This window comes from Polyergus mexicanus, unplaced genomic scaffold (genome assembly GCF_030449975.1).
Source record: "Polyergus mexicanus isolate NDT 795.1 unplaced genomic scaffold, iyPolMexi1.0 SCAF_5, whole genome shotgun sequence".
NCBI classification, from domain to species: Eukaryota; Metazoa; Arthropoda; class Insecta; order Hymenoptera; family Formicidae; genus Polyergus; species Polyergus mexicanus.
In genome coordinates, this window is record NW_027223325.1 from 51,644 (window position 1) to 67,500 (window position 15,857).

General features: G+C 36.2%; 1 protein-coding gene across 2 annotated transcripts in view; it reads left to right on the plus strand.

Moving 5' to 3' along the window:
- The first annotated feature begins 1,017 nt into the window (after positions 1–1,017).
- LOC138933767 (uncharacterized) overlaps positions 1,018–15,857 on the plus strand; it is a 27,983-nt gene continuing 13,143 nt past the window's right edge. Inside the window, exon 1 of one of the 2 annotated variants that reach the window (XM_070296760.1) lies at positions 1,018–1,808. In XM_070296760.1, coding sequence (XP_070152861.1) covers positions 1,715–1,808 — 94 coding nt within the window. In that variant the 5' untranslated portion in view covers positions 1,018–1,714. The remainder of the gene's footprint in view (positions 1,809–15,857) is intronic. The other variant, XM_070296761.1, reaches the window with a different exon arrangement.

Sequence of the window (15,857 nt, forward strand, 5' to 3'; positions counted from 1 at the left end):
TGTCAATGGGCGAGCGCTCGACCAATCGCGACACGAGCACGAGTGATGCGAGCAACGTTGTTTCACCGACTCGTCGTCAGTCGTCAGTAGTGTTGTAGCGCTAGAGTCGACGGTCGTGGCTCGACCGCGCTCGGCTATTCCTTCGGCTATTCGAATCGCTCGTAGTTTGCGTTTGACAGTGCGAGTGTTCGATTGTCGTGTGACCATCCGCGAGGGGGCCCGTCTGGGCCCACGAGAAGACGACGCTTAAAATCTCGCTCGCGATAATAGACACGCGCGCAATGACACATTCGACAACATTATCGCCAACATTGAACGTTTCTGGAATAGATGCGGCAACGATAATCGACGCGTTAATAACGACAACGTTAGCGATAGCGCGTTGCTGCCACAGGAAAGGAGCGTGTCGAATCGAATCCTCGTAGCTCTCGACACGAATGTATTGTGTCGTATTTTTATAAAGGAAATATACACGTACGCATACATCAAAGTTTGAGGAAACTCTTGTAATAAGAGAGAAAGATCATTATCGTTACGAGCGGTACGGTACGCTACGATATATGATATGATATGATACGATACGATACGATACGATACGATACGATACGATACGATACGATATGATACGTGTACACGTGAGAAACGAGAGAAACGAGAGAAGACACCGTGGCATGAAGAATAAAATATGTGGATTTCTGCGCGTATCGATCATACATATCGGCGTGATAGAGGAAAAGTGAGAGAAGGAGAAAAAGAGACAAATAGACGGGCGCCATTCAGAAGTAACAGCGTTGAAGCACTGTGAACTGTGAAGTTATTGGCAATTTCTACAACGTTACAAACTGTTGGTAAACTGCGCGCGGCATCTGGAACGTCAGTAGGACAAGTGAGTGCGCGCGTGTCATCGTCGTCAACGTGTGTTTCGTCTCGCTCTTGTGTGCATAGGTCGTGTGCACGCGCGCGCTAGTGGCCTGCTATATATATATATATATATCCACACGCATACATACGCGCGCGCGCGCAACACCCGACAGTCTATATCGCGTCGCGCGCGGGCGTTTACTTGTCTCGCACCGTCTCTGTCCAACTAGTCGATTGACGGTGCGCCTCGTTTTCGCGCTCGCGCTCGCGTCGCGAGCGCGACCGCGACCGCTCGTTCCGCTTGTTCGCTAGCGGAGTTTTCACCGCGGCGCGACACGCGTATACCACGCGTACGCGTACGTGTGCGATACGCGACGGACTACAAGACGGACGCGACCGGCTTGCCGGAGCGGATCGAATCGGAGACCGCGGATATATTGCCGGATAATAGAGATCGCCGCGTGTATGCCGTAGATTGAAGCGATCTGCTGCAAATCTTTTCGCGTGTATATTTACGGAGAAGGTGGAGGTGAACGAGGAGGCTGCGGAGGAGGAGGACGACGACGAGGACGAGAACGAGAACGAGAACGAGAACGAGAGAGAGAGAGATTAGGTTAGATTGAACTCGCGTCACCCCGTCCCCACGCTCCCCTCGCTGCGGCATCAAAGCGCTCCATCTCGCTTCGACGTGCCGACACCCGTTTCCATCTGACTCGTGTACGCGCCTGAGAGGCGCAGACGACGAGATAGAAAGAGACAGAGTGACAGAGAAAAGTAGAGAGAAAAAAGTAAGAAAAGAGGGTGAGACAGTACGCGCCTGGATAATCTGAGGAAAAGCGGGAGAAAAACACAAATGCCGATCGCCGGTGGAATGCTGCTCCCCGAATCGACTTTCCACTACGTCTCTCCCGTCACTGGCATGCTACGTTTCATCGATAGACTTTCAGGTTAGCACGAGACATGATTATTGCACGAGTGTACGTACGTTCACATCCGCACCGCTCGCGAATTCAGTCGGTGTGAGACGCGAGACACGAGACACGAGACGCGAGGCGTGAGACGTGCGCGTCAAGCGCATAGTCGTGTCACTCTTTGACGCGTTCGATGTTTCCGCCCGAGACCAAACCAGACGAGACGACGGTCTTTCTCTTCATTTTTACCGCCGCGACAGTCTCTAATTCTCTAATCTTTATATATGCCTGCATTTTTCTCTCGTCCCATTCTTTTTACCTTTCATAACCTTTTATCCGCGTCTGTCAAATGTACATTGTTACGAGACATTTTTCGTGTCGACGTTAAAAAGATGTACATATATATTGATAAATTATATAATTAGGTAAAAATTTGTCCGCATAGTATATATATATAATGCGTCGCGTATTGTAAAATGCAGGAGCGACGCATCTCGAAATTACCTTTCGCGATTATCTTCATCTCTTTATCATCTTTAAAAATATTAGTCCGAATTTTTTTAATCATCGACGACGATAGTTTGAAAGATATCGAAAAATATAGTATATAAAATTAGTTTTGCGATATTGGTTACGATTATCGGTACGCGAAATGACATCTTGCGTATGTGGGGCACGCTGTTAAACGTAACGTACGTAGCGAGCGATGTCTAGACAGAATAAAAGGGACAAGAGCGCGCGCGTATAGACGGCGACGCTGTAAAAGCATGCGCGAGAGCGAGACAGTATTCGCATATGTACGCGTCTAGCCGTCTAGCGATCATTTTTTTTCTTCGATCTTCTTTCGTTACTCCTCGCGGATGTATCAGCGATACGACACACGCGAAACGCGCCGACTATATCCTACATTAGCCACTAGCCTTTAGCATTTAGCATTTAGCCTTTAGCCTTTAGCTTTTAGCTTTTAGCTTTTAGCCTTCTCTGAGCGATAATTGAGTCAAACTGTAAGAATAAAATAATACTTGTCGCGTAAAAGAATAATGAAATGAATATTCTTCGCGCGTGCGTAATTGAGAAAAAGCGATTCGAAATTTTTTCCTTTTCGAGATATTGATTCTGCTACGCTTTCAAACATTTCTTTTTTGTCGCGATGGAACGGAATATTAAATATTCTTTCGCGTATAATTTATTGAAAAAGAGAATATAGCGAAAATGGACAAAAGAGAAAAGAGAATATAGAGTGATTAATTGAAGAAGCTTTTGCCTAAACATCGTTAAAATATCAGGTGTACAACTTTGCTTCCGCCGTTTTTTTCCGAAATTCGAGGCTTTATTGTAAAAAACTGGTTATACATTTTGAAATTGCTTGTTGAGTCACTCCCAATGATCGTGCCAATTCTTTTTGACTTTGACTCGAGTCTTCATTAAGTAATGCCTCCAATTCTGCATCTTCGAAAACCTTCTCTCTTCCACCGCTATGCCGGTCTTCGACGTGAAAATCACCGTTCTTGAAGAGTTGAAACCACTCACGACACGTTCTTTCACCAATAGCGGCTTCACCATAAGTATTTGATGCGCATTCGATGAGCCTCAGCCGCAGATTTCTTCATATTGAAGCAGAAAATTAAAACCTCCCGCAAATGACGAGAATTTGGCTCGTAAACCGACATTTTCAATCGAGAATAACTTTATGATGCAGACACAAATCGACTAATGTTTCTATAGGGTTATGTTGACAGATGCCCAAGTTTATTGCATGACGTCTATGATCTATTTATTTCGACCACTACTTACCGCTAAAGCCATCTATAGGAAAACGGCGGAAGCAAAGTTGTACACCTAATATTAACTGTATGTTATTATTGAAAAACAATTGTGCAGCGTTTACGATCGAAACAACCCCTATCGAGCTGGACCCCCCTCCCCCTCCTCCACCTTGTAAAAATAAAAAAACAAACAGCGTGCAATTATGAGCTATTTATGAGCTTTCGTATCTCGCGAATTAAAAATTTTGAGCTCGTTGCACTGGGCAGGAATTTAACATTTTTTGTGGAATGGGAGGGGGGGGGAGGGAGCTGAGTCGAACTCACCGAATCGACTCAGCCCCCCCCCCCCCCACAAAAGAGTATTAAATTCCTGCCCAGTGTAACGAGCTCAAAATTTTTAATTTGCGGGATATAAAAGCTCATAAATAGCTCATAATTGCACGCTATATTTGTTTTTTATTTTCGCAAGCTGGGGGGGGGGGGGATTTGGGGCCAGCTCGATAGGGGTATCGAGAGACAAAAGTTTGATAAAATTCTTAAGCTTTTGCGAAAATACTTGTAAAACAAACACGCAAGAGTAATTATATTTTTCCATCCTGATAACTTTAGCGGTTATCGTACTATAATATATGATAAATCATTTGTTTTACATTTATCGAGTATTCGATCGTATTCATTTTTCGATTCATCTCTCGATTTATGATACTCGTAAAATTATGCCGAGTGTTTACGATACTCTTAGATACGGCTCAAAATTAAATGGATCGATATTTTTAAAACTGGATATTAAATGCTTTCGATAAACTAAATTATAACGATACATAACTGATAAAGTCGAATTGCTTCCTCTTATTCACCCTAAGACATCGAATAATCAATAATCGTTAAATAATCGATATTATACTGGGTGGCCCATTTTAATCCATCCAGTCGAATATCTCAAAAACCAAGCCCGAAAGAGAAAAATGTTTCAGACAAAAGTTGTTTGATTTCGAGGGGGCCATAAGATGGTACCATTGGTTTGACCTTGAAGAGTCATTTGAAGGTCACGTGAAGGTCAACTTTAAAATCTTAAATGGAAACCCCCATTTTTTATTTAGTATTCTTGTAGCTTGCCTCGAGAGCTTTGCAAAACACTATAATAAACTATTTTTTATTCAGTACTTTTTGAGTTATTTTATATTTTAATCTGACATCTTTTTATATAAAGAATTAAATATCTCATAAAATAGTTAGTTTTTGATAATCTTACCGTAATACTTTTATGTACAGAATAATGATACAAATCAATTAGTATAAAAAAATAATAGTTTTTTACAAAATTATTTACGATGTATTTTTTTAAACAATTATTATTTTTTTTCTTTTTTTTTTTCCACTAATTGATTTGTCTCATTATTCTGTACATAAAAGTATTACGGTAAGATTATCGAAAACTGAATATTTTATGAGATATTTAATTTTTTATATCAAAAGATGTCATTAAAATATAAAATAAATCAAAAAGTACTGAATGAAAAAATAGTTTATTATAGTGTTTTGGAAAGTTCTCGATGTCAGCTACAAGAATACTAAATAAAAAATGGTGGTTTCTATTTAAGATTTTAAAGTTGACCTTTACATGACCTTCAAATGATTTTCCAAGGTCAAATCTTTGTCACCATCTTATGGCCCCCTTGAAGCCACACAACTTTTGTTTGAAACATTTTTCGATGTAACGTAGTGTTTTTGAGATATTTGAGTGGGTCCTTTAAAATGGGACACTCTGTATGTCATATGGTGTTATGTTATACGTATATCTAAACGAGCATTTATCACATGTCACTATTCGACTGTGGATGAAATCGTCTGAATAGAAATCACTCGAAATACGAACTGACGATACGTAACCGATAATGGAATAAAAAGTACACGAAATTAAGTCATACGTAACATTTACATATAGCAATATCTAACAATAGTGATTTTAAAATGATTTCACGATGATGATGGTTCCACAATGATTTTGATCGATAATGAAATTTCTCTGCTTTTCTTTCTAGCTAATTCAAATAACTAATCTAAACAACTAATTTTCTTATTAAAATCTTGCCAGAATTTTATTTTTTAACCTTGTAGAAGCAATAGTACGATCTTTATCCGTTTTTCTTAACAGAGATAAATGTCGCATTCTATGGAGCTTAGAATGATTCTACGCAACAAAATTTTATTCTCTTTTAAACACACGCGAGAAAATTATTTTTCTGCATTATATATGTATGTATGTATGTATGCGGTATAAGACGATATAATCGAGACAATTATATGTGTATAATATAAATATCAATAATATAAGTGAGACGAGAATTAGTAACGGAAAAATTCCCCCAAAAAACACACGTTTTTACACATCGTTCGAGTCCTGAAAAACTCTCTCGTCCTCTAAAAACTTCCATCAGCAATTAAGTATAGTTAGACGAAACAATATACGTGGAAATTTATTCATACTCTATAATCTATAATAATCTTTAAAAATTGAAATTAGTTTTTGTTTTTTTTTTTTTTTTTTTTTAATAAAAAATTGAAATATATTGTTTGATGATAAATTAAAAATTACGTTCTAAAAAATTTGAAACGTACGTTGCGACGTACAAAATATTACAGTTTAAAACCACGTATACATATTTAAAAAGCTAAAATGTATATAATATTCATATTAGCTTTTAAATATGTATATCCTAACATGGGTCGCGCGTATAAGATGGAAAACAATAGCGAGAGAAACGTAAGCGTAAGCGTAAGCATAAGCATTTGCGTGCGTGCGTGCATAGTGCGTGAGTTCGTGCGTGCGAACGATCGTCTGAAATTTTACACGGAACAGTCAAAGCTGTCCCCGATGGCAAATAGTACATAAATTATTACGCATACATATTTAATGCCGGCTTTACTCTACATTGGGGAATATTATACGATATGGATAAATGTAAAAAAACTCTTGCCGACAAATTATTCAAATATATGCACATTATAAATTTTAATACATAATAAATCTTGGAAACGTAATTGGTACACGCATTTTCTCGAGGAACGTAAATGATAGTTCTTCAAAAGTTGTAATGATTATTCTCTATTACTCGAAACGATAGATTAAAAGATAAAAAGAATTCAATAATTTCGTTTCATTTCTCGGATAGAAATTTTTCAATCATGAAAACGTAAGATGAGCACTCTCTTCGTATCTTTGAATTCTTATTTTTATTTCTTACATTTAATCGGGGTGTTTTTTTTTTAATGTAGCAAAAATTTTTTGACGTAAGGTCAAAACTCTATTAATTACATTGTCTCCCGATTATTAGATCGTTGTTCGTAATCAGTGGTTATATAATTGGGACACGCAAACTTGTTTACCTTTTAGAGCCTGATTCATAAATCTTGTTAATAGTTTATTTAAACTTCTTCTTTGGACAAGAGCGAGACGAGAATAAAAACGAGCAAGGTAGAACGATGGTTTTATAACGTGGTCTATTTTGGCAAAGTTAGAGAGAGTCAATTTGGAGAGAAAGACCTTAAAAGAAAATTCTATGAGCTACTAACTTTAATAGTCCTCCTTCTTTCATCTTTTTCGCAGCCCATTTCACGTTTTTCTTGCCGCGTGTGTGTACCCATGAGGGCATGTACGTATCCAAATTATTTGTCAATGTTTCTTACACGATTATTAAATTATTTTTGCAAAAATAAGTCAAATGAATAAAGCAGTTAATTGTTGTAAGTAATTTCAATAAATACAACACGTAAAAAGTACAATTATACATGTACGATTAATATATACAATTTAAGATATGTCTCACTGATATCTAATCGTTTATTAACATAAAATTATATAAGAATTATCATCCTTACTAAAAGTCCGGCAGGATGCTTCGCGATACAGATATAAATAATCAATAGAGATATATAAGCACACGCTCCGTAAATCAAAATTGTTTCTTACAAAATATATCGCGTAAATAGATCTTGATTTCATCAAACTCTGTGTATAAAACTAATATGAAGCGGGGGAGAGGGGAATGTAGCGTTGTTTTAATATCTAATAGAAAATAATTAATTATTATAAATAATATGTATAATATGCAAACTTTTTCTTCATCATATCTTCGAAAAAGGTACCCGATCGACGGACAGTATAATTAAAATGATATAGTTACGAATAATGTGATATATCGATCGTCATTCGATATCGAGATTGCATGAGAAAACACACTCACTGTTCTCTCATATATATATATATATATATATATATATAACTTTGCCAAAATTTAGATACGGTGAGCAGAAAATTAAAATCTCGTCCAACTGAGTATTATCCTATTCCGTCATAGTTGGATTAATGGAGTGATATTAGATATCTGGTTTATAGCGGCGAAGCCGCTATGACGAGCCGCAAAGACGTGTTAACGGGAGGCAAAGGGGCATAGGAGGGAGGGAGGGTGCTTATGCAGTTTGGGATAATATGACAAAGATCGGGAGGCACGAGACGATACGAGGGCGAGAGCATGGAACAGACGTAGAAAAGCCAGGTGTTTCGTGGTGTAGCATAGAACGGGACCACCCCCTGGCTGCCACTTTACTCCCTCCTGAAGAGGCCGGTCGTTTGGCTTGGCTTGGCTCGGCTCGGCTCAGCTTGTTGGCGCTCGTTTCTCCCCTCTCTATTTTAGCCTATAACCATAAATTTCCTTCATCACTTTGCGATATTCTTCCTTATCCAAACCTATATTTATCGCGCGATCACATTTTTACTCTTTGCTATTTGTGATAAACGCGAATATTCAAGGAATATTCGAATCGATAGCAAACTGATTTTATGAAATAGAATTCCAACGGCTCGATTGTTGTATGTTTTACATTGATTAAAATCTCTTGTTTTTTTATTTTAAATAAATTTACAATCATCCAAATATTTTTAATAAATTTACAAATCTCAATAATAAGAAATAAGAATTTTAATATACAACTCTGAGTTTTTTTTTTTTATTCATCTCCATGTTGCCGCGTCGATTCTCCAATAAGTTTGTAATGGGTTCTGTGGGTGTCGTCATAATATTTCATATATACCCGACTACTAGAAAATTCCAACATTCTTCGGGCTTCCATATCCATTTCGATTTTACCGAGAATCGATATTTGACGTAGCCCCCTGTATTTCAAATAATTACTTCAAAGCTTTCTCATTTTAAGATTTTACTAATGCGCAATTTATATAATTTCAACATTTCTCTTACGATCGAAAACATGGTCATAAAGAAGGCTACATTTTGTAAAAAAAATAATAACATATATCAACGATTATTATACAAGATGCAAGAATTTTAAATTATAGGAATTTGAATATTTCTAAAACTATTTTCGAAAAAATAGTTTGTGCATCAAGAGCACGATAATAAGAGTACTTTAATTAGTATAATTGATATAATTAGGACAGTTTTATTTCAGATGGAAAGTTAGCAATTACTATTAGATTTGAATATCAACTCTATTTTTTCCTAGTCATTCTATATTTAAAAATATTAATCTCTCTCTCTCTCTCTCTCTCTCTCTCTCTCTCTCTCTCTCTCTCTCTCGTCGAAAAGTTAACATTACGAGTTTACGAGATATTTTATAACTTATTCTTATTTTGAGATTACGACACTTGTTTTTATTTTAACATTGCAAATGATAAAATATGTAATATTTCACACACACACATAAAGAATGATTTCGTCTCTTAATATTTTTATATACAGAATAACGAGACAAATGAATTTATATAAAAAAATGCAATTATATGTATTGTGTGCGTAGTGTTGCGCTTGTAGGTATAAAGATTATCATTGATTCTATTGATTATCGTATGTGAATAATGTAACAAATATTTTAAATATTTTATATCACAATATGTCGAAATAACTTGTGTAATATCTCGTAAGTAATTAACTTTTTAACGATTTCTTAATATAGAATGACTAGGAAAATTGAGATACATAATAAAAAATTAGAGATTCATTTAAAAAAAAATACAGAGGTGGTCTTCGCCTAGCACAAAACTGTACCGATTATAGAATATCCCCCCAGAACTTTTATCGCAAAATATTTTTTCAGAAATAAATAGTTTGAGAGATATCTAATTGTATCATTTTAAAATGAGATAGCCCGTACGTAATGTGAAAAGGATTTGTGAAAAAAATTTCAAGTTTGAATTTTAATTACGAAAATATCATTCGATCAATCTATTCCTAATTTTAAGAGAGAGAGAGAGAGAGAATAATTATAACACGATGTATAATAAACACTGTCCGTTTCCAATCACCGATCAATTGCACGTATTAACGTTAACCATCCATAAATTTTTCATATCTACGATTAAAATCTATTCTAATAACAATCAGTCCATTTATTTTTTAACGTATAATAGTCCTTACATTATAGAATGTAATCGACGTCATCCTTATAATAGATACAATCGATGATTATCAGTCGATTAAATTACAAAAAAATGTGCGGTTCTCTGGTTGAAATTAATATTATTAATAAGAGTATATATAGAACAATGTTAAATATTTTTTAAAAATCACGACATTTTTAATGTTTTGGATAATTTAAACTCGAAGAAGAGAAGTATAATATAAGAATACAGTCACAAGTGAAATTCTAAACAAGATTTCACAAAATGATAAATCTCTTGTAGCTTATTGTTAGAATACAGAATTTGATGTATTAGGTGTACAACTTTGCTTCCGCCGTTTTCCTATAGATGGCTTTAGCGGTAAGTAGTGGTCGAAATATTGTAAATAGATCATAGACGTCATGCAATAAACTTGGGCATCTGTCAACATAACCCCATAGAAACATTAGTCGATTTGTGTCTGCATCATAAAGTTATTCTCGATTGAAAATGTCAGTTTACGAGCCAAATTCTCGTCATTTGCGGGAGGTTTTAATTTTCTGCTTCAATATGAAAAAATCTGCGGCTGAGGCTCATCGAATGCTCTCAAATATTTATGGTGAAGCCGCTATTGGTGAAAGAACGTGTCGTGAGTGGTTTCAACGCTTCAAGAACGGTGATTTTCACGTCGAAGACCGGCATAGCGGTGGAAGAGAGAAGGTTTTCGAAGATGCAGAATTGGAGGCATTACTTAATGAAGACTCGAGTCAAAGTCAAAAAAAATTGGCACGATCATTGGGAGTGACTCAACAAGCAATTTCAAAACGCTTCGAAGACATGGGAATGATTCAGAAGCAAATTTCGGAAAAAACCGGCGGAAGCAAAGTTGTACACCTAATATTTATGCGAAGGAAAAGATACCGCGCGCACGCCTATGTGTTCCTCGTTTAGTCCGTAGAATCTGTGTACAATACACACATACACACACACATCTGGGTAGAATTTTCTCTTTAGTCTTCCCGCCGTTTAATGATCTCAATATACAATTGTGTCACACGCACGCACGCACGCACGCATAAAATAATAATCTTTATTGATAAAAAATATACGCTTACACAGACTCAATCTTTTAACAAGTTTTCGCTCCTATTGTCTCCTAAGTCTCAATCTAATTTATTACTTAATCGCTCTCTTCATATTTTTAAATTTAACATGCATATTTTTTTAAAATATTTATATTTTATTTGATTAATATAGTTATAATTACTTGGATGAAAATCACAAGACAAGATGTATATTTTTCTATTTTTCTTTTATTTATTTATTTTTTTTTTATTATTATTATTATATATTCTGTTGAATATGTAAACTTATAAGTTTGAAATAATTCAACATTGATTCCGCTAAAAGCGAATTAACTAGAAAAACTTTCAATAAAAAACACTGGCATTTTTAAAAATATAAAAAAATAACGAAACAATTAAAATGTAAAATTGGAAACTTATTATTTAATGAGAAACACACAATCTCTCTCCATACGCCAAAATATTAATGTACGCTCCGCGCGTGCCGAATTTTTAATCAACTGTTAAACTAATAAACTTAAAAGTGACATTATATTTTGCACATTGCTTACGAATGAGAATGCAAGATTTATAGAGACAACTTTGAATGCCGAAATAAGATTATTAGCTTTGAATAATTATTAGTTTCGAGTTATGAAATTGTTGGCGCGGTTACAAATTACGACTCGAGATAAAAAATAAAAAGCACAAGGGATATAACATATTACATATATTTTATAGCGCATAAATGACAGGTCGAATACCATCGTCGTATACAACATTTTGGCGGACCGATCAATTTTGTGACGAAAAATGATCGAAAAGTGCACGTGTTTTACCGCCTGCACACACGGCATGCGCGACAAAAAAACCATAATCGCGCACAGGAGGAACCATCTGCGGCTTCGAAAAGCATGATGCGGACCATGTGCCGGCTGCCAACGACACTCGGCGTGGCCATCGCGTTAAGTCAACTGCTCCAGAGAAAAAGAGAAAAATCTGCTTTTCATATATATATTATATTTACGGAAAATCTGTACGCAAAAAATGAAAAAACATATAATGAACATATAATAAACGTAATAAAACTTGGAAATGGATCGCTCGTGCATCGTTACCGTTATAAATTTATTTAAAAGATTGATAATTCTCCATGACAATCTTGTTTCCTGACAGTTTATACCCGATAAATCGATAACAAATCGATATCAAATTAAAAGATTTCATAAGCTGCTATGAACAAACAAGATAAAAAAGTTACACGATATAATTCTTGCAATTTCATACACGTTATCGTAAGTTTAAAGATGGGTATATTAAATATAAAATAATATCAGTGGAATGTGTGTGTGTGTGTTTTATATATATATATATATATATATATATATATATATATATATATATGTCATGACTATATATATTTATATAAATAGAAAGAGAGAGAAATTTGAAATTTGGTCAAAGATTTATTTCCATCAGTAATGCACGTATGCCTCGCTGAACGTCATGACATTTTTAGCTTTCGAATTTAATACACACCGTATGCCGGCGTACAAAACATTTGCGTGAGAATACAGTGAAATCCGGAAGTAATTACCACGCAGTAACCGGCTTTGATGCAATCGCGCGAATGTGAGTAATATATCGCTTATATATTGTATCTTTACTAATTCGCGCGTTGAAATCTTGTTCGTTTTAGCCTTCCTTTGTCGCTTTATATCGCTCGTCTATCCGTGAAATATATATAAGTAATATAATGATATCGAAACTAAAAATATATTTACTAATGTTTAAGACATTTTTACACAATTAACGTATAAGATTATATCCTTCTGTCTGCAAGTTGCTCTAAATTTTTTCTCTCAAATATCATTTTATATACACTCGTAATACTTAAAAAATACTTAGAAATATGTGTGATCTCTGTGAAAGAAAAGCAATTTTCTCGATTATTAGGTATAAAAGAAGAGAATGGAAATGGTTTTCGTAGAAAAAGCATTTTCATTTACATTAAATCATATATGTATGCAGGGTGGGCCCGAACGTTTCGGCCGAATTTTGAGATTTTATAGAAAATTTAATTCTGAACAAAAAAAAAATCCCATAAACATAAGAAAAATGTATAGAATAATCGTGATATCGGAGGTTTTTGAACGCTAACTTTTCGTTCAGAATTAAATTTCCTATAAAATCTCAAAGTCTGGCCGGAATGTTTGGGCCCATCCTGTATATACCATACATGGTAACGTACGATACACGTTTGCCTAGCAAATGGAAATTGCGCTCTAGTTTTCTTATACCGCAAAAACGATCAGAGAGCTAAATTTAAAAAGAGAGAGAATTATCAATTAATCGCGTCGAACGTTGTACCATGATACGATATTGTAGCAGTAAGAGCATAATGGCGTATAATGTGGAAGGATGGTAGAAGCAGGCGCGTGCCGCGTGCCAGGGCGGCCAGGATATGGTCGCCTCGCGAGTAAGCGTTGCGAAAAGCAGGTAAATGGTGTTGAAGTGCATTCGGCAGCTGCTCGCCATGAATACCCGAGGTGGACGAGGTGGACGAGGTGGACATGTGCTGCGATCCCGTCCGTCTTCTTTAGACGCATGGCCCCGCCTATACGAGTGCCCCGAGCCCTGAGGTCTATCGAGTAGAAAAGATAGGTCCTGCTCTAATCCAGCATTATATTATCGAGAGAGAGAGAGAGCGCGCGCGTTGCTTTTTTTTTCCATCCCTATCAATCGATCGGGGGACGATCCTTTCGCTTCTCTCGCTTCGATACGCGATCTCAATTACCATCTCTTTGAAAGGGAGATTGAAAAGTTTTGAGAGTACGATAGCAAGTATGATCTTTTCCACAGTATTCTCTTTTCTCGGGATAACGGATTTTTATTAGAAAAATTGTATTTTTCGAAATTATGTGGAAATGATGAAGTAAGGAAAGATAATTTTGCAAATAATTTTCTCCCATTCGTCTGGATAATTACCGGTCGAGACGCGGATTAGCGTGGTAGGGTGCGAGAAACGATAAGGGATAATAAACAAATGATGATTATAGATCATTTCCGATCCGACGGAAATTTTTATCGATGGTATCGTAGATTCATCGACCATCTGTGGGCAGAACCGGCTGCGCGTTTTCTCTCCTACTTTGAAAATTGTGATACACTCGCTCACCGCGCGAATTTTATCATCGGAAAAAGAAGAAGTTTTGATTAAGCTTATAAAGAGTTGGGATTAGATTATAGTTTATAAACCAAGTTCTACGGTAAACAAGAAATATCCTTGTCTTTTTATTTTTTCTTTTCCATGTAACATATCGAAACTTGTGAATTTCCATGTTTAAATGAGTTTAAATGAGCAGCTGGTACAGAACCGGTCTCGCTGGTATTCGAGACCCTTCTATCCGGAAAATTTCTGCTCTCACCTTTCTTCTTTATCCGTCAATAGTTGTAACTTTTAAAAGACACGTGACTAGACGCGGTCAAATTGTGGCGTATGCGCGCGCATGCGTATTCGTATTTGTAAAATCCCAGCAACAGCGGCGATATTTTCAGACCGTTGGACATTTTTGCCACGACCAATCACGCGTCTCTATAACCACAGGTAGTTAACGAACGAATACGCAACGACGAATTAAAAAATGATTTCGATTGATTTTCTTACGTAACAATTGACATCGAGTCTCTTTGTAAGTTGTCGACATTCTCAGATTGATATTTTGAATAAATTTCTCGTTCGATTAAACTCTTGCACATTTACATTGTTTTACATTTATAATCTATAACCGTAAAAGAGACGAGGCTTTTATAGATACGAATAGAAAAATAAAAATTGTTTTAAAATAATACGTTAAAATAATATTCATTGCTCAAGATGGCAGCGCAAAGTGTAAGCGTGAGCGGATGTTACGCTAAGAAGCATGCAATTAGAAAATAACCTAATTCAAGACACGATTCGCGATTCGCGTTAAGAATTATTATTTCGCCAGTCGGTCGAGAAACGACGAGAGGTTTAAGCTCGAGTCGAGACGTGACATGGCCATAACAGGGAAATGGCCAATTATCAGGAAGAGAGAACGTGGGTCGTACTTAAGTCACCATAGGCTAGAACGGTACGCTCTCGCCGCTTCTCTCTATTATCGCTATTAGCCATTACTTATTACTTATTTTAAACGTATCGAGTGCGTATTTGCTCAACTCTGAGGAAGAATGCAATGTTATACGTATATATGTATAAAATGTGTCCTTCAGTTTTGATGGTAGAAAGCGGAGATTCGTACATCGTATATCTTTGTCGCATATTATATAATTTATTAGGTGTACAACTTTGCTTCCGCCGTTTTCCTATAGATGGCTTTAGCGGTAAGTAGTGGTCGAAATATTGTAAATAGATCATAGACGTCATGCAATAAACTTGGGCATCTGTCAACATAACCCCATAGAAACATTAATCGATTTGTGTCCGCATCATAAAGTTATTCTCGATTGAAAATGTCAGTTTACGAGCCAAATTCTCGTCATTTGCGGGAGGTTTTAATTTTCTGCTTCAATATAAAGAAATCTGCGGCTGAGGCTCATCGAATGCTCTCAAATATTTATGGTGAAGCCGCTATTGGTGAAAGAACGTGTCGTGAGTGGTTTCAACGCTTCAAGAACGGTGATTTTCACGTCGAAGACTGGCATAGCGGTGGAAGAGACAAGGTTTTCGAAGATGCAGAATTGGAGGCATTACTTAATGAAGACTCGAGTCAAAGTCAAAAAGAATCGGCACGATCATTGGGAGTGACTCAACAAGCAATAACCAGTTTTTTACAATAAAGCCTCGAATTTTGGAAAAAAAACGGCGGAAGCAAAG